The following is a 27972-nucleotide window of genomic DNA, read 5'->3' on the forward strand; positions in this document are numbered from 1 at the left end:
ATCTGTAACACAGAGATGGCAGCAAGCTCTGTTTTTTACTTGATACTTTTTTTTAGGTCATTATTGATTTGAAGATGTATGTTGTTTATATATATGTAAGTGTATAATTTTGGATGTGAATATCATTTGTTTTTGTTTTGTTTCGTCCAACTGACCTTCATCCTGCTTCTGATTGGCCATTATATCCTCACAGTCGAGGCTTACATCGCCATCTGTTACCTTGGCACACGTTTGACAGCCTCCCAAGGTATTTTTATGAGGCCAGTGATTTGATTTTTTTTTTTTTCCCCTGTTTGGGATGACAAAATGGGAGATGACTTTTAAATCGATTATAATGACAATGATTCCCAAATTGGATGGAAGAAATGATACTCATTTGTTTTCCTTCGTCTGCATTGATGTCTTTTCTCCACACTTGCACATAAAATGACTTTTGACTTTTGACTGAAGTACATTCAAAGCAGAAGGAAAAAAGTAATTTCCTCCAAAGCTAAATGGAAGTGACTGCACGCAGCGGCGGAACAAGCCGCGCACCTTGCCGACATCATCTCGGAGAGTTATGCTTGGGCTTTTACACTCCCCCCTCTTGGGACTGGTAAACATTTCCACTTGACAAAGCCACTGACCCGTGTCTCCGGCAAGTGAGCGAGCGGGCGGCCTGGGTGCTAATTGGGGTACGGCTTCATGTTTCAGCCAAGTGGGAATCCTGGCCAACACCATAGCGGGTCAGCTGGGCATGCAGACATCAGTCCTGGATAATATCAGGCACCATGAGGAGACACACTCCAGGCCTCGCTTACTCCAACAGCTCCGAAATCTTCCGTAGAAAATCAACAAGTCATACATGAAGACGCTCACTACTCAATAATCCGCTGGAATATTACTTGACTATTACTTTGCAGGGGATCAAGAATATACACCTGTGAATATTGTTCACTAATACTTTTTTTTAATAAACAGATGCAGTGGTTATATAGAAGTCTGTTTTGTATGACTATGAAATTGCATTAAAATGTTCGTGCTTCCGATTAAAAGGGATACTTAACTCATTGAACAATTTTCAGCAGTGAAAAGTGAATATTTTGTCCAGAATGAATTTGATAACGTCATTATTTTTCATGTACAATGAATACCTTTAACTCATTCACTCCCAGCAGCCATTTTCGCAGAAGCAATCCTGTTCACTGTTTTACTGAATTTTGACTGGTTTTGCAAGGCCAACAGAATATTGTCTTCTATTGCTATCAAAACATGGAACCTACCAAAAGAAAGATGAGACTCTCTTCTTTCATCAGGAAAAAAAAATATTTTTATCTGTTTCCGTTTTGCAGCAATTTGCGTTAGATTCAAGTTAAGCTAAGTTTCATCATTATTCACAAATCTATTTAGAGTTGTGAGTAATTGAGCTTTTTTTCAACATGTCCCTGGTTGATCTCTTATACTCTGCTGCCACCTGCTGGCCGTTTGTGTAATAACTAGCATTTCTTCAACTGTCTTTGCAGTTGAGGGACTGCATCAAAGCCTTCTGCATGCTATAGCATAAAAATCGCATAAGTATGTCTTTGGGACACATCACACATTTTAAATAGAACATATTTTATATGTTTTTGGGAGCAAATTAGTTAAAAAGTAATTGTTCTGCTTGCTGTCGACTGATGATAAACTGAGCCATGATTGGTCGTTACCTACTTCCTCAGTTACCACATTAATTATAGACAAAATATGAACTTTTTACTGCTGAAAATGGCTCAATGAGTCAATTATCCCTTTAATGTTGATGTAGGGATTTTGATGTTCAAAGTTGAGCGATATCTGTAATTAGCAAAACGTTTGTCAGCCTGTGTCTCTCAATGTTTCCCTTCTGTTGGCAAATGTTGAAGAAACTCTTAAGAGGAAATTGTTTGTTGCTTTGTGATGGACTGAGCAATGATATGATTAGCATTTTGGAATTCATTGACAGTTGGCCTCAGTCATCAAGCATGCAGGATGTTGATGAATGAAGACGTTTTTGTCATGACAGTGCGGTAGGTCCGCCTTCCCGGCCGGGAATGTCGTCCCTGAGCAAGGCCGACGCCAAACTTTCCGGGTGGTCCCCCTTAACGTGCGTTCCATCATGCCACATGCAGGCCAACAGTCGACAGTCTTGAGTTGACAGGAGCCATTTTGGATCTCTGGAGTGTGTGTCACTTGCCAGGATGGAAATCATGACGACTCCCTGTCATCCAAATCCCAAACAGACCCACGACACTTTTTGTCCAGGTCTGGTCTGGAGTCTGGCCCATGTCATTGTTTTCCTACTCCACTCAGATGGAGTTCACCAAATTGTCCGGTCCACAAGACAAAGTCACGATAATAACAAATTCACATTTAATGTTATGAGAATAAAGTTACTTTCATTACAGGGGAGAAAAGTTATGCAAGAAGAAAAATATTTTGTCAGGGTAAAAAGGCATCATTTGACAAAAATTTTGCTGTCCTCTCTTCAATGAATGTTTTTGGAGCACTTCAAAGCTGTAGTTGATTTCTCCTCCAACATTCAAGAAATTCCGAGCTAGCACATTTCTTCTTCTATGGCCTTTGAGAGGTTTGAGAGTCTGTTGTTTAGCAGCCAGCCAGCTAGCCAGCGAGTGCGGGCCTTTCCTGAAGATTTGATCACTCAAACACGTTTGGAATTCTCCCATTAAAGTCCAAACAGATTTTGGGAAGGAGTTCGGGCTGCAATCAAAGCTCACTTCCTGCTCTTGCCCACATGGGCTCCTCTTTCCACTCGACCGCAGCATGCTCTTGTGCTGCTATTTGGACATTTTCATAAATTATAATACACTCCAAAAATATTTCAAATATCCAAACAAACGAACCATTTTTCAGGACTGGGCTATTTAACAGGGTACTCATCTTAAAAGCCAAAAGCGCACCTTAGTGAATCCAGTTCTTGATTCAAACTGGTTTTGACAATAAACAGGGATTTTTTTTTTTTGTACTAATAAATAGATAATGTTCAAAACAAATTTTAAAATAATCAATGAATGACCACCAAGATTCAAGTGAAAGAATAACTATCAACGATAAAACTCCAAGTTTTAAAAAATAAATCAATAAATACTTGACTGTTTCTTTTTTATTTATTTTGTTTGATAAATTTTATTAAAATAATGTACTTTTAAATGGTTGACTTGTTCTTTTTGTATGAGATTGCTTTTTTATTATCACTTCATTATTTTTTACATTTTAAATTGTTTTTAGCCTCCATTTAGTAGATTTTTCTTTATTTAAATTAAAAAATAATGTATGCAGTTTAAGTAAAATAGAATAAATATTTGACTTCTACTTTTTATTGAATTCTTAATTATTTTTATGGCTTCTCGTCACAATGTGGGGCAACTTATTAAATATTTTTACATTTTGAGATACTTTCCTGTTTATATGTATTTATTTTTTCCAATTATACTGAGTCGTAATTACGGCTCAGTATTGGCCCACTCCAATAATTCTTCAATTTGCTACTGTGCATCTTTTCTGCTTACAACTTTCTTCTGGCATCTGATTGGCTAAAATAACTCAATGAATTTTGATGATGTCATGTGCATAAAGTTTACTTGAGCAAACTCAGAATCCAAAGTTGATATAATAATGGACACAATATGATCTGTAGTGGAGACAGAAATGTGCAGTTAAATTTTGAATGGTTTTTGGGGGTAGGGTCCAACAAAAGAGCTTTTTATGCGAGCATGAATTCCAAACACAGACGGGGGGTGAACTTGCTTGTCCTTTCCGCTCACCCCCACCGCAGCGGTCGCCGCATCATCGGATCTTCTCGGATTTTATGACGGCGGCATTTCACCGAGGGGTTAACATCCCACCTGCCCGCATGCATAATCGAAAAGCCGCCAACTGTCAGACGCTGTATGGCCTACTTCCTCTTCATTTCTTCAGTTTTTCCCACCCTGACGTCTTTGGCTTTGCACGGTATTCCCTCCTTTGGGCCGCCTTGCAAGGACCGACCTCTCTTTGTGTGATCCCAATACGCTTGATGAACGGAGCGACACGTGGGCAATATGAGAAGCGCTAGCTAGCAAGACAAGAAAAATCTTGTTGTCTGGCCGGAGAATGTGGGAAATGTACGGCAAATGGAATGCCGGCGTGGTGCTGGATGACGGCTGATCCGCCGTGTCGGCCTCGTGTCCAGGAAGTTGCGGGCAACTTCCACCCCACCTGCGGGGACAATACTTGTGGAATGTTTTCAAGGGAACTCGAGCTGAAAAGTTGAACAAAGACAATAGGAATGGTGAATAGTTCTGCTTAAGAATTTCGATCGGGGATGTCCAGAGGGCCGGATACAGAAAAATTATGGGATTTTTCTTGGGCGAGCGCAACAAAAAAAAAAAAAAAAAAAAATGACTTTGGGACATTCTCAAAAAAACTAAAAAAAAAAAAAAACCTTGAGAAGGGGCTGCAGATGTGGTAATCCCCCTCCCAGGATGACCAGGCTGCAATGGATGCCAATGGGCAACAATTGACATAGTTTATGATACTAAACATTATTACTAGAATAGTGCAAAAGTCCATTGAGGAAGTTGAAGCACTGCAAGAAGACGTCGTCAGGGAAGTGAGTCATCATCCAAAACCAGGCTGGACAATCGGTGTAGTTATCGCCGTGACAAATGCGTATGACTTCGGCAAGTCCATCAAGACTGTCAAGCTTGCAACAGTCATGTCAAGTCATCTTTATTTATATAGCCCTTTCAAACATTCAAGAAACCGGCCTATTTTCGAGAGGGGAAAAAAATGGCAAAAAAAAGAGCATATCTTACAAGCATAAAGTCATTTTTCAAGGAAAAAAAAAATTCGTTTTTATAAGAACAAAGATTTAATTTGTCGGGAAGGATGAAAAGTCAGTGGTACAAAAAATTTGATTGTTGCAAGAAAAAGTCAAATAATGGTATTAAAGTCTAATTTTGACAACAATCTAAATCTCAGCTTTATTTTATCAGTGACCAAGTAAAAGTTAATACATAACTTTGATTTTAGAAGTTTTGTGACAACATTCCTTTTTTTTTTTTTTATCCTTTAAAAACTAATATTTTTAATGTTGTTTTTTTGTTTTTGTTTTTACGATTTTTAAATTGTGTAACACTTATTTTATTAAACTTTATTTTAAAAGAGTCTTTCAAAAAAGTGTGGTTTTTTTTAAACATTCAACTTTTTTTACATTTTTAACTGAATTGAAAAGAAATGTGTTCTTAAAACATTTCGAAAATTTCTCATCACGCCTTGATGCGGAAATGTTGGGTTGAATTTTATGATTTGGTGTGTCAGGCCAGTAAAAAACAAGCAAAAATGTGCAGGAGGACCCAAATGGCAACCAGACTGGATTTTGTGGACAGCCCTAAAACTTTTTTCATGGATTGACTTTCCGGAGAAATGGGCACACATGGACAACATTCCTTCCTTCCTTATGGAGCATTGAAATGCGAGCTTGTGTGCCCATTTTGTCCAGACTGGCTTGAAAACATGACCACAAACAAAGTGGCAAGCATTTATTGCTTTCACCGGCATTCCTGCCGGGCTTGTGGTTGACTTGTGTCCTTCCCCTGCGGGCGAGTTTATGACATGATGGATGAAGCTTAACATCCTCAAGCATTTCTTGTCATGTTGGCATGCAAATGTGAGGAGAAATAAAGTGAAGGAAGCGTCCTCGGAGCGTGTCGGAGATGAAACGGTGACTTGGCACGTTTCTCCCCTGCTGTGTGTTTTCAATTGAAGCCAGGCTTGCTCACACCCTGGCACGACCAAGACGCTTTAAATGGAAGGATAATATTCGCCTCATCTGTTTCAAGTTCATGTGTTGTTTTACGGTTTAGGACCAGACGGGATGACTTTGCTTTGCACTTGAAAGGCAGGTCAAGAAGAAGAAGAAGAAGAAGAAGAAGAAGAAGTAGTATTTATCTTTGTTGTAGAGTGACGTGACAGTCAAAATGATCATCAATCGTGTTCAACGCACATGAAATGGCGTCGCAAACGAGGTTTTGCCCACCATTTGTTATGTCTGCTTCCAATGTGGACCAATTCCCTAGTAGGACTTGGTCAAGGAACGAGTCCTGGACCTGTCCTGGACAAATGGCTTCTTCAGACCAAAATGGCCTGACATTTCACTTCCGGTTCTATTTTAGCCACATCTCTGTGGATCTTCTCTTGATGGATGTGCCTACCAAGTTGACAGTTGATAAGTGGAACGGGAGAGAGAATATTACAAGGCCGCTTCTGTCAAAATTTGATGGATGACATTCTTAATTAGATTAGGGGGGTCATGTGTGGGTCATGACCCCTCCCTAATGAAGATTAATGACCCTTTAATGACTTCCAGATGTCATATAATGAGGGTTAATGACCCTTAATGACTTCCTGAAGTCATTTAATGAGGGTTAATGACCCTTAATGACTTCCTGATGTCATTTAATGAAGATTAATGACCCCTAATGACTTCCTGATGTCATTTAATGAAGATTAATGACCTTTAATGGCTTCCAGATGTCATTTAATGAAGATTAATGACCCTTTAATGACTTCCAGATGTCATTTAATGAGGGTTAATGACCTTTAATGACTTCCAGATGTCATTTAATGAGGGGTAATGACCTTTAATGACTTCCGGATGTCGTTTAATGAGGATGAATGACCTTTAATGACTTCCGGATGTCGTATAATGAAGATGAATGACCTTTAATGACTTCCGGATGTCGTTTAATGAAGATGAATGACCTTTAATGACTTCCAGGTGTTATATAATGAAGATGAATGACCTTTAATGACTTCCGGATGTCGTTTAATGAAGATGAATGACCTTTAATGACTTCCAGGTGTTATATAATGAAGATGAATGACCCTTAATGACTTCCTGATGTCATTTAATGAAGATTAATGACCCCTTAATGAAGATGGATGATGTGTAGGTGGTGTTCCTACCTGTTTTTGCAGATATCATGGCTGACCCGGGTTCAAATGCTAATTGTTTGGTTAACTTCCGGATCCGGCGCACGCCCCCCTAGATTGAGTGAATAATGAATAATAATGAGATTGAATGACGTGATCGGAGGGAGTAGTTTAGTATGGGTAAAACCGCCGGGGGGAAAAGTACTAGCCATTTCTATTATGGTGAAGGGGGAAAAGTATGCGCAAACACGGCTCAAAGATTGTATTTTAGAGGTTGTAAAACAAGAAGTATAAGGTAAGGTTAAACTGTGATACGCTGGTTGGTATTATGAAATTAAAAAACATGAAGTTATACATTATATGTAAAAATGATGTCGTTCGTGACTGCTGGGGTTGAATCTGAAAATAAACGGATAAAACTATATAATTTCCCCTTACTGATATAGTTACTATCTGACATTTTTGTTCAATATTTCTGTGAGTAGGGGGAAGCATATGCAGTCAAAGATTCATGGGGAGGTCAAATGTATGTCTGTGCTTGTGTGTGCGTACGCGCATGTATGGCTGCATGGGGGTCAAAGAAGTGTGAGGACAGACGGGCGGCTGAAGAAGTGTGAGGTTAGACGGTGGCTATAATGTTGTTAGTTTGAAAAGACAACGCTTCCTAAAATATATTACAAAAATATGCATCTACTTAGATCTGATTCTATTTATAATGATAATTTTATGTAGAAATTGGTGAAAGGCCATCATCAGCGATAGTCTCCTTACCCCTGCGAGGACAGGGGTTGCTGGTCATAAAATTAAATTAGGCTGAAGAAGAACGGATACGCAGCTAATTGCGAGGGGCCATTTTTGGTCTGAGAAAGGCGATTGTTCAATATTCCTGTGAGTAGGGGGAAGCAGAGGCAGTCAAAGATTCACGGGGAGGTCAAATGTATGTCTGAGGGGCCTGTGTATGCGTGTGTGCGTTTGCATGAGAGCTGAACAGTGTAAGATTAAACGGTAACTGTAATGTTGGTTTTCAAGAAGACATTTCCAAAACTGCTTCTTTAAAAAAACATCTACACAGATATCCATTTATGATAGTTTTATGCAGCAACCGATAGTTGAAACATCCTAGCTAACATTTTCTCAAGGATTTGAAAAGTGGTGACAAGTGAAAACTAATTAAGCTTACCTATAGGCGTAACGGTGTGTGGCTTTGAGTCCATCACATACATGCTCTGCATAGAGCATATATGCGCAGCAGAAAGGGGAGATGTCCCTATACACTCGTGAGAATTTTCTGAGGCTTGTTGGAGACACTAGGACTCTGTCACAGTTTGAGTGTGTGTGTTTCAATGACCATAATTGTTGGGGGGCTGGTGGATATGAGCGAGGGGGTTGGTTAGACGTCTGCCAGCGTGCTCTCCTTGGGATATTTTCTCAAATACTAAAACCCAAATGCCAGTCCTCTGAACCGAATGACCAGTTGTCTAAACACATTGAATAAATGTAACCCCTCATTTTCCAATGCCATAAAAACATTTTACATGAAGACACAATTCACAAATTGCTCTCATGCGATACAAAATGTTTACCACAAGTCAACAATATTTGAACACAACGGACTTAACTGGCGTTCACACAACAACTCAAAAATTGAATACACTTGTTGCTAATGATGTGACCACACCTATAAACTCAAGTTCAGAGTGTACAGTTTGCTGGAGAGTCCAAACAAGCGCAATGGATAGAGGCAGAGCCAGAGGAAGAGGAATTAGAGGAGGGAGAGGAGCAGGTCGAGCAATGCAAAAGTTATAAAATAGTAACATGGAATGGTAAGGGTATTCGTAAACACGAAAATAAAAATAATAATTTAACCATCTTATTACAGTCTTTCTCAATTGCTAATACACATTTCTTGAAACCTGTACCCATTTTCTCAAAACCTTAAACACAAACACAAAAATTCAAACAATTTTCACAAAAGCCTAAAACCTATTATCCGGTATTCAAATCCGAACAATATATTCAGATCATACACACAGTAAGTCAAAATATATTCACCATGAGAGCATTTGTTAGACACGACATAAAATAATCTAACACAGAGCATCCAGGGTAGGTAGTCAACAGAGGTTTATTTTACATGCATGAACAAACATAGTTTTTGGCACTAGACAAATTACTAACCAAGTTAAAATTATGGTGAATTCAAATGAAATAGAAAGGGTGTATGAAAATAAATTCCTTGGAGTAGTTATTGATGATAAATTATGTTGGAAGCCACATGTAGAAAATGTTAAAAGGAAAATGTCAAAAATCATCGGGATACTCTATAAAACTAAGGATGTCCTGAACATGAACTCATTATATATATTATATAGTTCATTATTATTACCATATTTGACCAGCAGCTACCTGATCGTTCAGTTTCGCTCCACTACCAGGGGCACAAAATAATCTTTACTTCATAAAATAGATTTATTAGTAGTAAGTAAGAATCCGTGGAGTTCACCCTCTGAAAACCTGCCAATTTTGTGTTTTCGGTGGTGAAACCCCGGCACTATTTTGCGATGAGGCGCAGTGATCTCTCGTGTGGGCGTAGTGCCATTAGGTCGGTAGTGGTGTGATTTAGGTCACATGAGCCAATCATGTAGCTGCTGCTTTCTCCTCACCATAGCAACCGCATAACAAAAATGGCGACCACAACGTCGGAGAGCGAAAGGAGAAAAAAAGTTAGAAAGAAAGTGGTGAAAAAACTTCGTTCCCGTTCAGGTTTCCCCATCGCTTCAGCTGGCCCCGTTCTTCCAGCCATCTGCATCATTTGTAAAAAATAAATTTCAAAGTAGACTCGTCTGGGATTGGAAGGCACACGGAAGAGGGATCATCTCGCCAAAGCAGAAACATTGTCAGCAGGTATGTGCTACACACACGCGTGCCCATTTCTGTTATTAATGTGACCGATATTTAGTATAGGGCTGAAAATAATTTTTTGCTAGGTTAAGTTTTAAGGCTATAGTTTAGTAAAAACGCGAGCTGCTGAATGATTTATCGAGTGAATCCAACAGTTGTTACCAAACTCGAGTTACCTGTGCCCATCAGTCATAATATAGTCACAGCTACACCCCCCCCTTTCCCCCCAAACTCTCTCTCATCAACCTCAACAAACACTTTACTTTACTTAAATCTGTGATGTGCATATACTGTAAAGAGGTGATGTGACAATAACACTTATAATGTAATTCTTTTTTGTCTAAAAGCGGGTTGGTTGCTGCAGGCCGCTGAGATGAAGAAAGACTGTTCCATTCTTCTGCATATTCAAGACAAAAGACTGTGTCACAATGGAGGTGCAGTTTTGTTTCAGAGATTACACAAGGTTCTTAAAGTCAACAGCAACCAGGGACGAACAAATGTGAGTTGTTACATTGCACTATTTCATTGTCACTTTGCTAAAATTACACATTTCAAAAGTAAAGCATTGGTCAGCAATATGTCACTTGTATTCTGTTTACATTTCGAGACAGCATTAATTAGAAAGCATGACTCTGCACATATTAAGTGAGTGTGTGTGTGTTTTAGACAACCCAATGCTGAGAGCTACAAATTCTTTTTGTGAACAAGTAATCCGTCAAAGGATTATATTGACAAAGATGTGATGAGAATGGACAAGCTAAGAGGTTTGTGAACAGTGTTAATAAACACGGGGATCTTGATGCTTCAGACTACAGGTAACATATAAATCTTCACATTGAAACACATTTATGAAATCTATGGGGAGAGATTTGTCTAAAATCTCACTGTTTCAGAGAAAAATAGTTTGCTGACAAGCTCAATTTAAGTTAAAAATAAATAAATAAATAAAATTGATTCTCTAAAAATGAAAACCAGTTGGTTGTTAATTATTACATGCAAATGTGTTTTTTTTGTCTTCTGTATTTATAATTGTTCTTTGACCAAGAAAGTATATAGGCCTATAGGTATATTTGTATTTCTATCCAAATATACGATTATTCACTAGAATTTTCAGTAGGATATCCAAATACCAAAATATTCGATAGCTGCAGCACTAATAATACTAATTTTGAGTTGTGGCACGCCCACACGAGTTATTTTACCACACACCCGTGTCAAAACTAGCTTACTGCACACACTGCACCCCAACTTCAAATTTTTGCTAACGTCATAATAATAATAATAATAATAATAATAATAATAAATTATAAATTTTGTTGGATCCAAAAGCAACTTACATAATTATAGTTTCATATGATTGTGATTGTCTTATTTTCAAATGTTGAAATATTTTCTTGATTTGAACAAAATATAATTGTTTAGAATAATCTTGATTTCAATTATTACCAAAATAATTGTGATGAGTATTTTTTTCCATAATAGAGCAGCCCGAGTGTGATGTGAATATGTGTATCTTGTGCTCATCTTCCCCTTCAATTTTCTATTTCAGGCAGGATATACTGAAACGAAGATTGAGGCGTGATTTCCCCCATCTGGTTTTTCACACCCCTTTCCAGCAACAACTCTGAAATGGTTTTTGTAGAGACATTACCAACAACTGACAAACTTTTAGACAGGGTACCTCACTCATCAGATACATCAACTACTGAGTCTACTGATGTAAGCCAAGAAAGTGACACTAACACATGGCTGGTACAACATCAGGTTGGAAAATGACAGGGCATACGAGGACACTTTACAGTGCAGGGCTGTAAAATCTATGTAAAATCTGCCATTTTGTTTGTTTCATTATCAAGATGTTAACTCTCCATTTTAACACTTTTCAAGCAAAAATTAAAATGTCTGTATTCCATTTTTCCACAACACAGACCTTTGTTAAATTGGTCTGCCAAAAAAATAAAAGAGAGCTGTTCCAATGAAGTTCCAAAGGTTTTATTGTGAATGCACATTTGATTTTTATTTTATTATTATTATTATTTTTATTAATATTTTTGGGGTAGGGGACGGGGGGTATAAATGACATGCTGTGATGACACAATCTGATACTTTAATAAATATTCTATATGTTATAATAATCTGGGCTCTGAATGCATCTATTTCCATCTAGTCCATTTTGCCTTGTTCCAGGTTTGTGGTGCATGGTAGTATTTTTGGCCGATGTATGCTGCCTCTTGTGTACCTTTCATTACGTAATAGGTTGTGAATTGTTTTCATATATGAAACATAAACATAGCTAAATGTAACATCTGTGTGCTGGTTTCACTTCTAGTTGAAGCGTTTTTTGTTTTTTTGGCACAAATTTAATATATTTAATTATCTAAATTCACATGATTGCACCAAACCACCAATACTTGTTTCTGATGTTAGGTACATGTATTTATAACATCTGGGAATGATTTTCTGTTGTCAAATTTAATGTAAGACGTTTTACAACCAAAAACTGTAGCACAAGATTTTCGTTTTTTGTTATTTACCTATATATGCATTTCTGGCTTATGACAAAATTGGGGCAGGAAAACATTGGGTGAACTTTTAACCCAAAGTTCAGAAGGGTATTATCTATCAAAAAATGCATTGAACAAGTAGTGCCCAGACAGTGGAGCGAAACTCATTTTCTAGGCACTTTTTTGGGGTTCACCCCACGGCCTAGAAGTTGGTGTGAATATTTGAATGTATTATTTACAATTGAGATAGGGTTGTTCTGATTTTGTTATGTGTGGTTATTGTATTGTCATGTCCGCTTTTAACTTAACAGTTTTTATCAGTTGCTAAAACACCAAACCCCGTTCGATGAAGCAAATTCTCAGTTTCCGAGACTAATTTCTGGAATGAAACACTTTTTTGACCAAACCTTACACACGGTTCAGGCTTAGATCCAATTCTCAAAACTCATCCACTCTTTTTGGATAAAACTTAAACACATTTCACACTATTCCTAAATTATTTTGCCCTAAGACTAATGCATGTTTTTTTGTTAAAAGTACCCATTTTGACTCTATCACGTTTTTTGATTGAATTATTGAACATAAAAACAAACAGCAGAGAAACAAAAGTTAAAAAAGAAAAGAAGAAAAGAAAAAACAAACTCATCATAGTTTACATGTTCAAAAGGGAGTAGGAAGAAGTTAACTTATTTAGTCCTACCCCCTCATACATTATACATTTAAACTTATTTGATTATTGATACAATACTAGGTTAATATTTTTAAAAATAAAATGATGCGTGCATTATCCAGCAACATATATACATGAAATTCCTAAACATATACCATAATACATTTATAAATCATATACTCATACTCATTATATACAATTTTCATGCTCTTATTTGACAAAAGTAATTTTTTTTAACTTTGCATTTAAACATTTTTTTTTTTAACTCAACAAGTGAGTCACATCTTTTCAAGTCAATTCCCAGATTATTCCACAAATTAACACCTTTTACAGAAACACACCTTTGCTTAATATTTGTTCTTGTTTTGGGTTTTTTGTACACACTTGTACCCCTTATATCAGAAGGACTGTGTCTATTTTCAAACAATGTCTGAGTAATATAGCAGAGTAGATTGTTATATACTTTGTACATTATTTGTGCTATTTTAAACTCAACCAAGTCATAAAATGTCATTGTATTTAATTTGATAAATAATGGATGTGTTGATTCTGTATATTTTGAACGATTAATAATCCTTATGGCTCTTTTTTGCAAATTGAAAACAGAGTTAGTGTTTGTTTTATATGCAGTCCCCCAGATTTCCACACAATAGGTCAAATATGGTAATAATAATGAACTATATAATATATATAATGAGTTCATGTTCAGGACATCCTTAGTTTTATAGAGTATCCCGATTATTTTTGACATTTTCCTTTTAACATTTTCTACATGTGGCTTCCAACATAATTTATCATCAATAACTACTCCAAGGAATTTATTTTCATACACCCTTTCTATTTCATTTGAATTCACCATAATTTTAACTTGGTTAGTAATTTGTCTAGTGCCAAAAACTATGTTTGTTCATGCATGTAAAATAAACCTCTGTTGACTACCTACCCTGGATGCTCTGTGTTAGATTATTTTATGTCGTGTCTAACAAATGCTCTCATGGTGAATATATTTTGACTTACTGTGTGTATGATCTGAATATATTGTTCGGATTTGAATACCGGATAATAGGTTTTGAAGTGAAAAGTCACGGCTTTTGTGAAAATTGTTTGAATTTTTGTGTTTGTGTTTAAGGTTTTGAGAAAATGGGTACAGGTTTCAAGAAATGGGTATTAGCAATTGAGAAAGACTGTAATAAGATGGTTAAATTATTATTTTTATTTTCGTGTTTACGAATACCCTTACCATTCCATGTTACTATTTTATAACTTTTGCATTGCTCGACCTGCTCCTCTCCCTCCTCTAATTCCTCTTCCTCTGGCTCTGCCTCTATCCATTGCGCTTGTTTGGACTCTCCAGCAAACTGTACACTCTGAACTTGAGTTTATAGGTGTGGTCACATCATTAGCAACAAGTGTATTCAATTTTTGAGTTGTTGTGTGAACGCCAGTTAAGTCCGTTGTGTTCAAATATTGTTGACTTGTGGTAAACATTTTGTATCGCATGAGAGCAATTTGTGAATTGTGTCTTCATGTAAAATGTTTTTATGGCATTGGAAAATGAGGGGTTACATTTATTCAATGTGTTTAGACAACTGGTCATTCGGTTCAGAGGACTGGCATTTGGGTTTTAGTATTTGAGAAAATATCCCAAGGAGAGCACGCTGGCAGACGTCTAACCAACCCCCTCGCTCATATCCACCAGCCCCCCAACAATTATGGTCATTGAAACACACACACTCAAACTGTGACAGAGTCCTAGTGTCTCCAACAAGCCTCAGAAAATTCTCACGAGTGTATAGGGACATCTCCCCTTTCTGCTGCGCATATATGCTCTATGCAGAGCATGTATGTGATGGACTCAAAGCCACACACCGTTACGCCTATAGGTAAGCTTAATTAGTTTTCACTTGTCACCACTTTTCAAATCCTTGAGAAAATGTTAGCTAGGATGTTTCAACTATCGGTTGCTGCATAAAACTATCATAAATGGATATCTGTGTAGATGTTTTTTTAAAGAAGCAGTTTTGGAAATGTCTTCTTGAAAACCAACATTACAGTTACCGTTTAATCTTACACTGTTCAGCTCTCATGCAAACGCACACACGCATACACAGGCCCCTCAGACATACATTTGACCTCCCCGTGAATCTTTGACTGCCTCTGCTTCCCCCTACTCACAGGAATATTGAACAATCGCCTTTCTCAGACCAAAAATGGCCCCTCGCAATTAGCTGCGTATCCGTTCTTCTTCAGCCTAATTTAATTTTATGACCAGCAACCCCTGTCCTCGCAGGGGTAAGGAGACTATCGCTGATGATGGCTTTTCACCAATTTCTACATAAAATTATCATTATAAATAGAATCAGATCTAAGTAGATGCATATTTTTGTAATATATTTTAGGAAGCGTTGTCTTTTCAAACTAACAACATTATAGCCACCGTCTAACCTCACACTTCTTCAGCCGCCCGTCTGTCCTCACACTTCTTTGACCCCCATGCAGCCATACATGCGCGTACGCACACACAAGCACAGACATACATTTGACCTCCCCATGAATCTTTGACTGCATATGCTTCCCCCTACTCACAGAAATATTGAACAAAAATGTCAGATAGTAACTATATCAGTAAGGGGAAATTATATAGTTTTATCCGTTTATTTTCAGATTCAACCCCAGCAGTCACGAACGACTCTTACAACATTTTTACATATAATGTATAACTTCATGTTTTTTAATTTCATAATACCAACCAGCGTATCACAGTTTAACCTTACCTTATACTTCTTGTTTTACAACCTCTAAAATACAATCTTTGAGCCGTGTTTGCGCATACTTTTCCCCCTTCACCATAATAGAAATGGCTAGTACTTTTCCCCCCGGCGGTTTTACCCATACTAAACTACTCCCTCCGATCACGTCATTCAATCTCATTATTATTCATTATTCACTCAATCTAGGGGGGCGTGCGCCGGATCCGGAAGTTAACCAAACAATTAGCATTTGAACCCGGGTCAGCCATGATATCTGCAAAAACAGGTAGGAACACCACCTACACATCATCCATCTTCATTAAGGGGTCATTAATCTTCATTAAATGACATCAGGAAGTCATTAAGGGTCATTCATCTTCATTATATAACACCTGGAAGTCATTAAAGGTCATTCATCTTCATTAAACGACATCCGGAAGTCATTAAAGGTCATTCATCTTCATTATATAACACCTGGAAGTCATTAAAGGTCATTCATCTTCATTAAACGACATCCGGAAGTCATTAAAGGTCATTCATCTTCATTATACGACATCCGGAAGTCATTAAAGGTCATTCATCCTCATTAAACGACATCCGGAAGTCATTAAAGGTCATTACCCCTCATTAAATGACATCTGGAAGTCATTAAAGGTCATTAACCCTCATTAAATGACATCTGGAAGTCATTAAAGGGTCATTAATCTTCATTAAATGACATCTGGAAGCCATTAAAGGTCATTAATCTTCATTAAATGACATCAGGAAGTCATTAGGGGTCATTAATCTTCATTAAATGACATCAGGAAGTCATTAAGGGTCATTAACCCTCATTAAATGACTTCAGGAAGTCATTAAGGGTCATTAACCCTCATTATATGACATCTGGAAGTCATTAAAGGGTCATTAATCTTCATTAGGGAGGGGTCATGACCCACACATGACCCCCCTAATCTAATTAAGAATGTCATCCATCAAATTTTGACAGAAGCGGCCTTGTAATATTCTCTCTAACGGGCTTCTGGAGTTTTCCAAAAAATGTCTTGGAAATTGCCACAATACGCCTAAAATGGCTGCTGTAAAGTAAAATGGTGGACCACATTTCATGTTGCTAAGTAAAACTGGCTTCAGGTACTGAATGGGGGGAAAAATGCACACAAAATGCACTCTTGAATTCAAGCTAGCTAAATGAAACTGACTGTGGGTTAAATAAAAAAAACAACAACAACACATAGCTACAGCTAAAATGTTCAACAAGCTGAATGTAGTGCGCAAGGAATTGTGTGAAAACTTGAAACCCTTGAGGCTTCGGCCTCCCCGAACAACAGCCCGCTACCGCAGCCACTTCAAAATGAAACAAAAAAAAGTGACTTTACCCAAAAGTGCCGTTTGTTGCACATGAGAGCCTCTTTCGCTGATGCTCTCAGCGTGCAGATTGAAGAAGTTGATGAATATTCACGAGGCGGCAGCTCAAGAGCGCTTTATCTTCTGGAGCCAATAGGCTGCAAATAGCCGCTCTGGGAATGTTTACTCGCCGTGTGAACAATGGGCGTCTTTAATGAGCACAAGAGACTTTTTTTTTTTTCCTACTGTAACCTCGCTAACACGCAGCCGCCAAGTCACTGTCATTGACTGAACTGAATGGGAAGTGAATGAAAATAAATAGCAGCTTTGTTTATACATCAAACGGAGGTCCGAAAGCCATGGCTGGACATTCTGGATACACATTTTGAGACCACTCATTTCAGAATTCTGGGATGCTTCTGCTTTTGTGCCTTTAGACTTGGCAGATCAAAATGATCCAGGTGTAGCGAGTAGTGACGGGAGTCGGAGGCAGAGTGTTGAAGTCTGGAGCCAAAGACTGGCGTTTTATTGACATCAGCTTCTCAGTGTTTAACAGCAACTCTACACTCTGCGCGAGGCTCACAGGCCAACTAACATTTCGTCCTTTTATCCTTTCATGCTTTCATCCTAACCAACTCCTCCCACCCGGAACTCCCCCTTCGTCCCAACGTTCCGTGGGTGAATTATGTTCCCATCACTACACAAGCCCCCCCAGAATTCACCCATAATCAAACTCCGGGTGACGGGGCGGCAAAACTGCCCGACCCCTGCGGGTAAAGTACCCAGGGAGCGCGGGTGGGAGGGGCACAGCAGAAACATCAGAACAGTCCCGCGCACCAACTGGCGGGGATGCAGGAACAACTGGAAGGGACCCCGCACGGTCCACCAAGCGCAGCCCAGGGGGGCGGCCGCGGCGGGGGGGGGGGGGGGGGGGGGGGGGGGGGGCAAGTCCAAGGGTCCGGCCAGGTCAACATGAGCCGGCTTAAGCCTGTCAACAGAAACAGTTTCGGAACGGCCCCCAACATCCACGACCATAGTCTTGGCACCATGCTGCAGGACCCTAAATGGCCTGTCGTAGGGGGGACGCAAGGGACCACGGTGTGCATCGTGTCGGATGAAAACAAACTCGGCTGACTGCAGGTTGGAGGGTACCCGGGCCACAGGGGTGCCATGCTGCGACGTGGGAACGGGCTGGAACGCACCAGCAGCATCCACTGGCGGCCCAGGCCTGGGTGCGGGCCAAGGCGTCGAGGCGTCCGGAATGAAATCTCCTGGCACTCTTAGCACCTGTCCATAGACCAACTCGGCCGACGAACACTGCAGGTCCTCCTTAGGTGCAGTACGAAGGCCCAGCATGATCCAGGGTAGCTTGTCGACCCAATTGCCGTCAGAAAGTCCAGAGCGCAAAGCGGCCTTCATCGAACGATGGAACCGTTCGCACAGCCCGTTAGCCTGAGGGTGATAAGCGGAGGTGCGGTGTAGCTTGACCCCGAGGCTTTCAGCAACAGAGTTCCAAACCTCTGACGTGAACTGCGCGCCCCTGTCGGACGAGAGGTCCGCCGGCGGTCCAAACCGAGCGACCCAGGTCCCGATAAACGCCCGGGCCACGTGACCGGTCAATATGGAGGTGAGGGGAACAGCCTCCGGCCAGCGGGTCGTCCTGTCCACCATCGTCAGGAAGTAGGTGAAGCCCTGGGAAGGAGGAAGCGGACCCACGATGTCGACGTGGACATGGTCAAACTTCCTCGCAGGGACAACAAAAGTCTCCAAAGGCTCCTTGGTTTTGACGGTGGACTTTGGCTCGCTGACAAGCCACGCATGAATCGACCCAGGCCCGTACAACTTTCTTCAACCCAGACCAGACGAACTTCTGAACTATTAACCTCGCCGATGCCTTCCTGCCGGGGTGTGAAAGACCGTGCACCATGTCGAAGGCACCAGCGGGCTAGGCCAACCCATGGAGACGTCGCACCACAGCTCGACTCCGGAGTCGTCGACCGCCACCTTTTTAACTTGCAACCCAGTGTCGGAGCCCCGAAGCAACTGGGTGCCACGATCGGAAGCCTGGTCGGCCGCCATCCGGGAAAAGTCGAGGCCCAGCTGTACCGTGTTGACGGCTGCCCTGGACAGACAATCCGCGACCACGTTGTCCTTGCCAGCGATATGTCGGATGTCCGTGGTGTATTCATATATGAACGAAAGCTGGCGCTGTTGCCGCGCGGACCATGGCTCGGACAACTTCGACATGGAGAAGGTGAGGGGCTTGTGATCGACGAAGACCGTGAACTCACGGCCCTCCAGGATGAAGCGGAAGTGGCGGATCACCAGCCAGACAGCAACGAGTTCCCTGTCGAACGTGCTGTACCTGCGCTCCCGAGGGACTAACTGGCGGCTGAAAAAGGCGAGTGGCTGCCACGCACCTTCGACGCACTGCTCCAAAACGGCCCCGACGGCAAAATCGGATGCGTCAGTAGTGAGGGCGACCGTGGCATCTGGGCGCGGGTGGGCCAACAAGGCCGCTCGGGACAGCGCGGCTTTCGTCTCTTCAAAAGCCTTGACTCTCACATCCGTCCAGTCGACCGCACGGTTAGGAGCCACACCCTTAAGTGCGTCGTAAAGCGGGTGCATCACATGGGCAGCGTGGCGGATGAACCTGTGGTAAAAAGTCACCATCCCGAGGAACTCACGGAGACCCTGGGCCGTCCGGGGTCGAGGAAAAGCGGCAACAGCTTCCACTTTTGCCGGGAGCGGGGTGGCACCGTCCTCGTTGATGAGGTGGCCGAGGAATTGGATGGAGGGCACACCAAAGACACATTTAGCTCGGTTAATAATCAGTCCAGCCTGGCTGAGCTTGGAGAAAAGCTGCCGGAGGTGTGAAAGGTGTTCTCCGATGGAGGAGCTGGACACTAGGATGTCATCCAAGTAGACGAAGACGAACGGCATGTCCCGGAGAACAGAGTCCATGAGACGCTGAAAAGAGTGAGCCGCGTTTTTAGGCCGAATGGCATCCTGAGAAACTTGAACAGTCCGAAAGGTGTTATCACAGCAGTCTTAGGCACATCGGCGGGATGTACCGGAACTTAGTGATAGCCCCGTACCAAGTCCACCATGGAAAACACCTTCGCACCTGCCAGGTGGGCAGAGAAGTCCTGTATGTGCGGGACCGGATAACGATTGTGCGTCGTGGCATCATTGAGGCGGCGATAGTCTCCACACGGTCGCCAGCCGCCGTCCGACTTCGGAACCATGTGGAGAGGCGAGGCCCACGGGCTGTCCGAATGACGAATTATGCCAAGGCGTTCCATGTTGGCGAATTCGGACTTAGCTGTGGCCAATCTATCAGGGTTGAGGCGTCGGGCCTTAGCGTGAACCGGCGGGCTCACGGTCTCGATGTGGTGCTCGACCCCATGCTTGGTAGAAGTGGCTGCAAATGTAGGCGTGGTCAGGCTGGGGAATTCTCCAAGAAGCCGCGTGAACACGTCGTCATCTGAGGGCGGGCTGGCGAGGCCCTCAAACGTCTCCACATCACACCCACAAGCAACAGTGGAAAACGTCAAAGCGTCCAACAGGCGGCCATTTTTAACATCCACCAGTAGACTGTGGGCACACAAAAAGTCCGCGCCAAGGAATTTGAGTCTGGAGAGGGTGTCCATGATAAACAGCAGCCGGCACTTTACGCCCCCACTCACAGCTGCAACTGAGTGGAGGCGTTGCCGTTTTCCGACGCAACAAAGAAGCAAGGGGCGCGGCACCTCCTCGCCTTGGTTCCAAAATGTGCGTGAAAATAGCATAAGCCAGGGGCTGATCGGCCATCCACGGCAGCGCGTGCCTTATGAGGTGCAGTTGCGGCTGCCCGGACTGGGAAGGCGCGCGCAGAGGCCAAGACCTCATGGTTGTAACGCTGGGTGGCCAGGAAAAAACAGTCAGCTTCCTCCGCCAGAGCACGTGGCTCGGAGATGGTAGTGTTCATTAGCGCTGTCTGGACATGAGGAGGCATGTGGCGCAGAAACAGTTCAATAAACAAAAAGTTTGGCTCCTCTGCGCCAAGCAGGTTCAGCATTTTTTCCACGGCTTACTGTCCCCCAGGCCCTGGATGGCGAAAAGGCAGCGAGCCCGTTCCGGCCGTGAAAGCTCGAAGGTCCTAAGGAGGTACGCTTTGAGCCCCACGTACATATCCCGTGCCGGAGGAGAGGTGATCAATCTCACGGCTCTGGCCGCCGTGGAGCTCCCGAGCGCGGACACGATGTGGTAGTAGCCCGTGGAATCGTCTGTAATTCCTCGGATGGCAAACTGAGCTTCAGCTTGTACAAACCACGTCGCCGCGGCCGACTCCCAAAACTCCGGTAACTTCAGATCAGCGGAGTTCGCCATGTCGCTTAATTCGATGTCTGGGTCACCAATGTAGCGAGTAGTGACGGGAGTCGGAGGCAGAGTGTTGAAGTCTGGAGCCAAAGACTGGCGTTTTATTGACATCAGCTTCTCAGTGTTTATTGCAACTCTACACTCTGCGCGAGGCTCACAGGCCAACTTACATTTCGTCCTTTTATCCTTTCATCCTTTCATCCTTTAATCCTAACCAACTCCTCCCACCCGGAACTCCCCCTTCGTCCCAATGTTCCGTGGGTGAATTATGTTCCCATCACTAGACAGGAACTGTTTTGGTCCTAGAAAAAAGCTCCATACCGTTACTTTGTAGTCCAACATTTAGTCATAGAAGTGATTGTACCTTCAGGACAAAAACTGCCCTCAATGAATTCTGTGTAGTACCTCAAAGCTCATGCTTAAGTACTCTTGACTTTGTCGTTTGGGAAAATTCTTTACAAATTAGAATGATCTTTATGGAACTGACTATGTAGTCAAGTAGTTTATATTTTTTTGGATGATTAAATCCTATTTTGTTTTAGTTTTTGTTTGATTGTCCTCGCACGGCAGAGCTGCAGAGCACCGCCTCGTTGGAGCATTACACGCTCTCGGACAGGCCCATGGACTACCGCATCCTGCATGTGGACGAGGACCAGGATCGGATGTACGTGGGCTGCAAGGACCATGTGCTCTCCATGGACATCAACAACATCACGCACGCCACGCAAAAGGTCATTTGCATTTTAATGTCATTACTTTCTGTCATTTTTAATGAGCATTAGGAGTGTGACGATATCTCGATATCGTGATACTCCTCCTCCTGATAGATTATCGATACGCCTGTGCCAAGTATCGATATTTGTAGTTAGCATACAGCCGGCTCCATTGTTCGAGCAATTACTTGACGGGGCCACTAGGGGGAGTACCTCATAAGAGTGGCAGGGAAATGTACACAAGTCTTCAGGCAAAGAAGACTCATCAGCTTACTTTGTACTTAGTTATTATTGATGTGATCAACATTGGCTTTTTTGCCAAAGTCAGTTTGTTTACTTTGCATCTTGCCCAAAAGTGACAAACGAAGCAGGTTTTTGTGTTAATACTGACAATTTTGCAGTGACCTTATGCAAATGGCGTCCATGTTGGCGCGCGTTTGGGGTTATCCAAAAGTACCATTGAAGCATCCGAGCGCTTCGCCGAGGGAGCGCTCGACAAGTGTCATTGACAGCGAGAGAACAGATGCCGTTTATTTTGTTAAAGCGTTTATTTTCCCCCACCCCGTGTCGGTTTACCATCGCCTAAATTGCGTTCATCTTTTCCCATCCCTTAACATGTGTTCCCCCCTTTTTTCATTTCACCAAAGCTGTGCATTTGCATATTGATAAGGGTCTGTTGCCGTTGTCGTGAGGATTGGGTCTTCGCCGTTAATTAGCTTCTGGTGTTGTTTTGCAGGTGTTTTGGCCCGCGTCCACAAGCAAGATTGAGGAATGCCAAATGGCGGGAAAAGACCCCACGGTAAATTAGCAGCCACGCTATTAGAACAGGGTAACAATGTTAGGGGAATTGACCTTACCGTGGCACGCCCCTCCCCGCCCACATTTTGCGCGACAAGCAGCTCCCTCCGACATTGTTCAGGCAAGATTAGCAACACAGCATGGCGCTGTTATGACAAAGTTGTCAGATCTTACTTGTGATTTCTCAGTCGGGTATTTTCCGGACGCCAATATTTCTCTTCCAAGTAAGCAAAGGGGGCTTTAAATTTTCGAGTGAAGGTTATCTTCATTCCCTCACCATGCAATTTTGCCACAAAACAAAAGGAAATACGCATCGTTCTCTGCTGCTGCAGATGTAAGGAAAAGACCGACTTGCCTCACTTGCTTTGACCGATTGTTGGCAAAACCAAAGTTTTTGGACATTATTCCTGTCAAGCAAGGTAAGAATGCATTTATATTACCTGATAGTTTCAATGTTTTGTTTGCATTTATCGTAAATAGTAAGTCAACAAACGTGTGGCCGGTTAGCTACCCGGAGCTATCGTTAGCCTTTGGCTAAAAACAATAATGGAAACATTACCTTAGTGCAGACATAGTACTTTCTGCTTATTTTGGATTCAACTGGTCGTGTGTGCAAAGTTTGTTCTGTTGGCATTTATAGAAATAGTAAGTCAACAAACGTTAGCGTGGACAGTTAGCTACCCGGAGCTATCGTTAGCCTTTGGCTAAAAACAACAATGGAAAACAATAACTTGGTGCAGCTGCAGACGTAGTCGTTTGTGGTCATTTTGGAGGGAATCGACTGGTTGTAGTCCTCCACAAAGTTTGATCCAGCGCAGACATTTTTCGTAGTTGTTTGAGGGTTTAGGGAAGGGAATAAAGCGGACAGTGTCTCTCTTACACAAACCGTGACTACCGCAGGACCCTGGTTAGTCGATCGGGATAACAGCTATCACTCTTAACACAAGCCGTGACTACAGCGTTTAACAATTCAGATTTTTTTTCTTGGTTTTGAACAACCACGCAAGGCGCTACCAGGAGCGGTTTTGCTTTTGTTTGTCCACAGCAAAACGCAGATGTCGTCGCAGACAAGACGTCTTGCGTCTTGATGGGTTTACTAGGTCATGCGGGCGTGCTTTACAGTAAGGTCAATTGCAGACGTTTTGTTGGGGCTTAAAAAAATATATAATGATCTACAATAACATTATAGCGAACGCTGTCATCAGAATTGTCAGATATCACTATGAAGTGTTGCCCTCTATTGGTGTGGAGTGTAGCATGCCTTAATCAAGGTGTTCTTAGCAATTCTTTTTACCTTTTCCACTGATTTTTAAAAAAAATATGTTTTCTGTTATAACAATTGATAAATTATGTTTTTAATGTATTAGGTTGTGCAATGCGTTAGATTTATTTATTTATTTTACATTTGAAGTTTTAATTTAAATTTTCTTTTTTCAATTTATATTTTTGATTTTATTGAAAAATCAGAAATAAAAAATAATGCTAACTTTTTATAACTTTGCAAATGTGCAATCAATTAAATGCAAATTTAATTAAATGTTTGTAGATGTAATCATTTGATTGTTGTTGCATGCTGTTGTGTTTTCATTTTTTTAATCACATTTTTTTTCTTTGTATTTTTTTTACAATGCTGGTGATTAACGACAAGTGGAGGAGTCTTGACATTTTTTTTTCTCCTCTCAGCGTACCGATATCTCTTTCAGCTGTTGTGGGATTTATCTTTCTTCAGGACTTTTGTCCCCCAGGGACTTCTTTCCTTTCTCTCCACCACCTGCTTGTCCGTGTCGGGTGTGTCCACATGTGTCCACAGCAGATGTGCGCGCATAGTCCTACCGAGGGAATCAAACGCAGAGATTGAATTAATCGAAATGATGACGCTCCTCCTCCATCTCCACTTGGCCTAAATTGACTCGAAAAAGCACCGCAAAGTGGGGAAATATTTCCGACAAAGAAATGAGGCAACACGTGTCGGGGAGGTTTTATTTTCCGTCCGTCATCTCCCGTGTGACCGCAGCTGGACTCGGGAGAAGTGCTCCCGACTGCCGACGTGCTCCCGCAAATATTTGGCGCGGCGCGGAGACGCGCTGGATTGCAGCGTCACTTTTAATCCCCTCGTTTTCTAGCGCGCTCCGCCCGCCTTCTCCTTTTTCAGCCCTCACTTTTTCCATATCCGGAATATTCAACTTGGCTGCTTGTACTTGCGATTCTTAACCCCCCACACACACACACCCGCACACACTTTGTGATACAAGGCTGCTGGTCTGATAAAGTGCAGTGGATCTCAGATGAGTTGGAATGCTGTTCTGGAAGCCAGATTGATACAAACACTGACTCAAGTCGGCCAGGAAAAACGACAAGTACAGTAAATAGAAAATCATGAAAGATCAAATAGTCTTGATGATTTTGGACAAAGGGCCATCCATAAAATGCTTTCAAAAATATTTTATACAAGCCACAATATATCATTGTCGACATGTCACGATAGGAAATGCAGCATATCTGTTCAAAAATAAGTTGTTGGGGTTTTTTTTCCATTTGTGCAGTTGTAGCACCCTCCGGTGGCTAGTTTTTTAGTGCAGTTGAATTTTCACAAGGCATGTTTTGGCCCTTTTTGTTTCAATTCCCTGTAATGGTCAGATTAGGGCTGTCACTAACGACTTTTTTTTAAATGGACTAACGACTAATCGACTTTATTATTATTATTATTTATTTATTTTTTTATTATTTTTATTTTATTTTTTTTTAGATTTGAGGCCGCAAATGTTGAACATGTGTTGAATTGAGTGGATAATCTGTATATAAAATCCATTGTTCCTTATATTTCCTGTACAATAATAGTCTTCAGTTTAGTCTAACTGCGGTGCGCCCACACACAGCCACGCACGCACGCACATACACACAACTTATTGATGCCCTTTCCTTCATTTCAGTGTTATATGGTCATTAAAACACAGGCGATGGTGGTTGTTTGTTTGTTAGTTGTTTGCCGTGACCAGCAACTGATCACCGAGTGTTATTTTGCCACGCCGAGGGTATTTATTTATTTATTTATTTTTAACGCCGAGGGGAACAAGCTCTTCTTTCGCGACCAAGATGACGTGGCTTTGCGATTCAAGCCGTGTGGAAAAATGGAAAAACTTTGCCTATGTTGCCGTGAAACGCTAAGCTAACTCCCAGTGCAATGTGTTTGACTCGACAAAACCGCCATCACGACGCCGCAGCGAACTGGTCGTGCACATTTGTGTTATTCATGCTTGTGAATGTCTATAAGCAATCGTGGTATTCACAGCAGGCCAAGAATTTTCGTTCCGAGTGTTCACGGCAAAATAATGCTTGCAGGAGATTTGCTGGTCGCAGCAAAATGAATAACTGCTGACTAATAGAAAGTGACTGTCGCACAATTAAGCAGCTGCCAAGTGCCACACAAGGGAGTGAACTAAATGACAATATTACAAGTATTTCTGTAACATTATTGTCGTGTTTACCTTTGTCTATCCGTGATGCGCTGAATCCATGTTATTGCTCCGGTATCCATGAACCGTGGCGTCGATTTGGCCGTCCCATTCACTCGGCAGTCATGCCGCTGTACTGATCCATGAGCGTTTAAAAGTCCTAGTGTATGTTTGCAGCTTTTACAGACTTTTTGAGGGTTGTTGTTCACCTCACCAACCAAGCTTGGCAGTAATAACGTGCATGGTGGCTTGGTGACTCCGATTCAAAGTCGTGCTCGCTTCCTCTCCCAAATGTTTAGAAGAGCCTGTATCTCTGTCCTCTTATCCATTCGTTTTTCCTCCATTTTAAAATAGTGCAACCAATGAGGACATAATCTTAACTAATAAATATTGTAAATACTGTACAAGTGTACATGTACGCTTGCAGTAAAAGAACTGTATGCACAGTTAGGCTAATGGCTGCTGTGCAACACACCTCCAAATTCAAACAACCAATCAAACCAACCAAACAGGAATCATTTCAAAAATAAATAAATAAATAAATAAATAAATAAATAAATAAATATTACTCTGTCCGACTTCTTCTCACTGAAGTTTGCAACACACTGCGTGGCGGCATAAAAGGTCCATGAGAAACATGGACGGCGACGGCGCAAACATGGTTCTGGGCGGAGCGTCGACTTAAATTTTTCCAGTCGACCTATTTTTAAAGTCGACTTGGTCGACTTTTTTTCCCAGCCCTAGTTCAGATGAAGGGAAACGTACTTTGCTTGTGAAGCGAGACAATATGTGCAGAAAGTCAATATGTGCTTGTTTGAGCAAGTAAGTGAGATTTTAACTTGTGTATATGCATTGCTGTAATGTACAAAAGCACAATATTGTGGGTTTTTTTTTTTTCGGGGGTTAGGATGAGCTAATTTTTTGACAATATTGTGAACTTTTTTATTTTTTTTTCCGCCAACCTCCCCACAATATCGTGATAATGATCGTTTGGTAACCTTCATATTGTGATAATATCGTATCGTGATGTTTGGATATGGTTACATCCCTACTTAATTAAAAGGATCTGCTATAGTTTCAAGCTAGCAAACAATTCAAAACACCTTATAACCTGTTCAGCAATGGAAATTTGGACTCAAACAGTGAAGCAACACAATACTTGTTGCAGCCATATTTTCTTCAACCTCTGTGAAGTGTGAACTAACAGTACTGCAGCTTTAAGTATGTATATATGATTTTGTAGTTCTATTCACACTTTATTTAAGAGAATACTTTCAGTCTTTCTTCTGATACATGCCCCTTCTTGCGTGTTTTCTGTCTCTTGCCAGCACGGCTGCGGCAACTTCATCCGTGTGGTGCAGCCGTACAATCGAACGCATCTGTTCATGTGCGGAAGTGGCGCCTACAGCCCCGTCTGCGTCTACGTTAACAGGGGGCGCCGGCCAGAGGTGAGAAACCCCGTTACTACCGCCTGCGAAGAAACCCTGCGTCACTTTTTGAGGAGAGGCAGCAGATGGTGCGGGTTGTTACCGTGGCAACCAAGCCGTC

The 27972-nt window shown here is 41.6% G+C and overlaps 1 protein-coding gene and 1 long non-coding RNA gene across 5 annotated transcripts in view; both read left to right on the forward strand.

The window, feature by feature from the left end:
- The window catches only part of sema3c (sema domain, immunoglobulin domain (Ig), short basic domain, secreted, (semaphorin) 3C), a 108538-nt gene that overhangs the window by 47378 nt on the left and 33188 nt on the right, over positions 1-27972 (forward strand). For both annotated transcript variants that reach the window (XM_077499127.1, XM_077499126.1), the window contains exons 3-5: positions 22032-22192; positions 22911-22973; positions 27753-27872. In XM_077499127.1, the coding sequence (XP_077355253.1) occupies positions 22032-22192; positions 22911-22973; positions 27753-27872 (344 nt within the window). The remainder of the gene's footprint in view (positions 1-22031; positions 22193-22910; positions 22974-27752; positions 27873-27972) is intronic.
- LOC144004244 (uncharacterized) lies at positions 9366-11811 on the forward strand. 3 transcript variants are annotated; one of them, XR_013279246.1, is made up of 4 exons: positions 9366-9834; positions 10179-10330; positions 10498-10646; positions 11381-11811. It is a non-coding gene; the product is annotated as an uncharacterized LOC144004244 (long non-coding RNA). The 3 variants fall into 3 exon arrangements; XR_013279245.1 differs by having other exon boundaries at positions 9374-9834; positions 10498-11811; XR_013279244.1 differs by lacking the exon at positions 10498-10646 and having other exon boundaries at positions 9557-9834.

Source organism: Festucalex cinctus, chromosome 16 (genome assembly GCF_051991245.1).
Source record: "Festucalex cinctus isolate MCC-2025b chromosome 16, RoL_Fcin_1.0, whole genome shotgun sequence".
Lineage (NCBI taxonomy): Eukaryota > Metazoa > Chordata > Actinopteri > Syngnathiformes > Syngnathidae > Festucalex > Festucalex cinctus.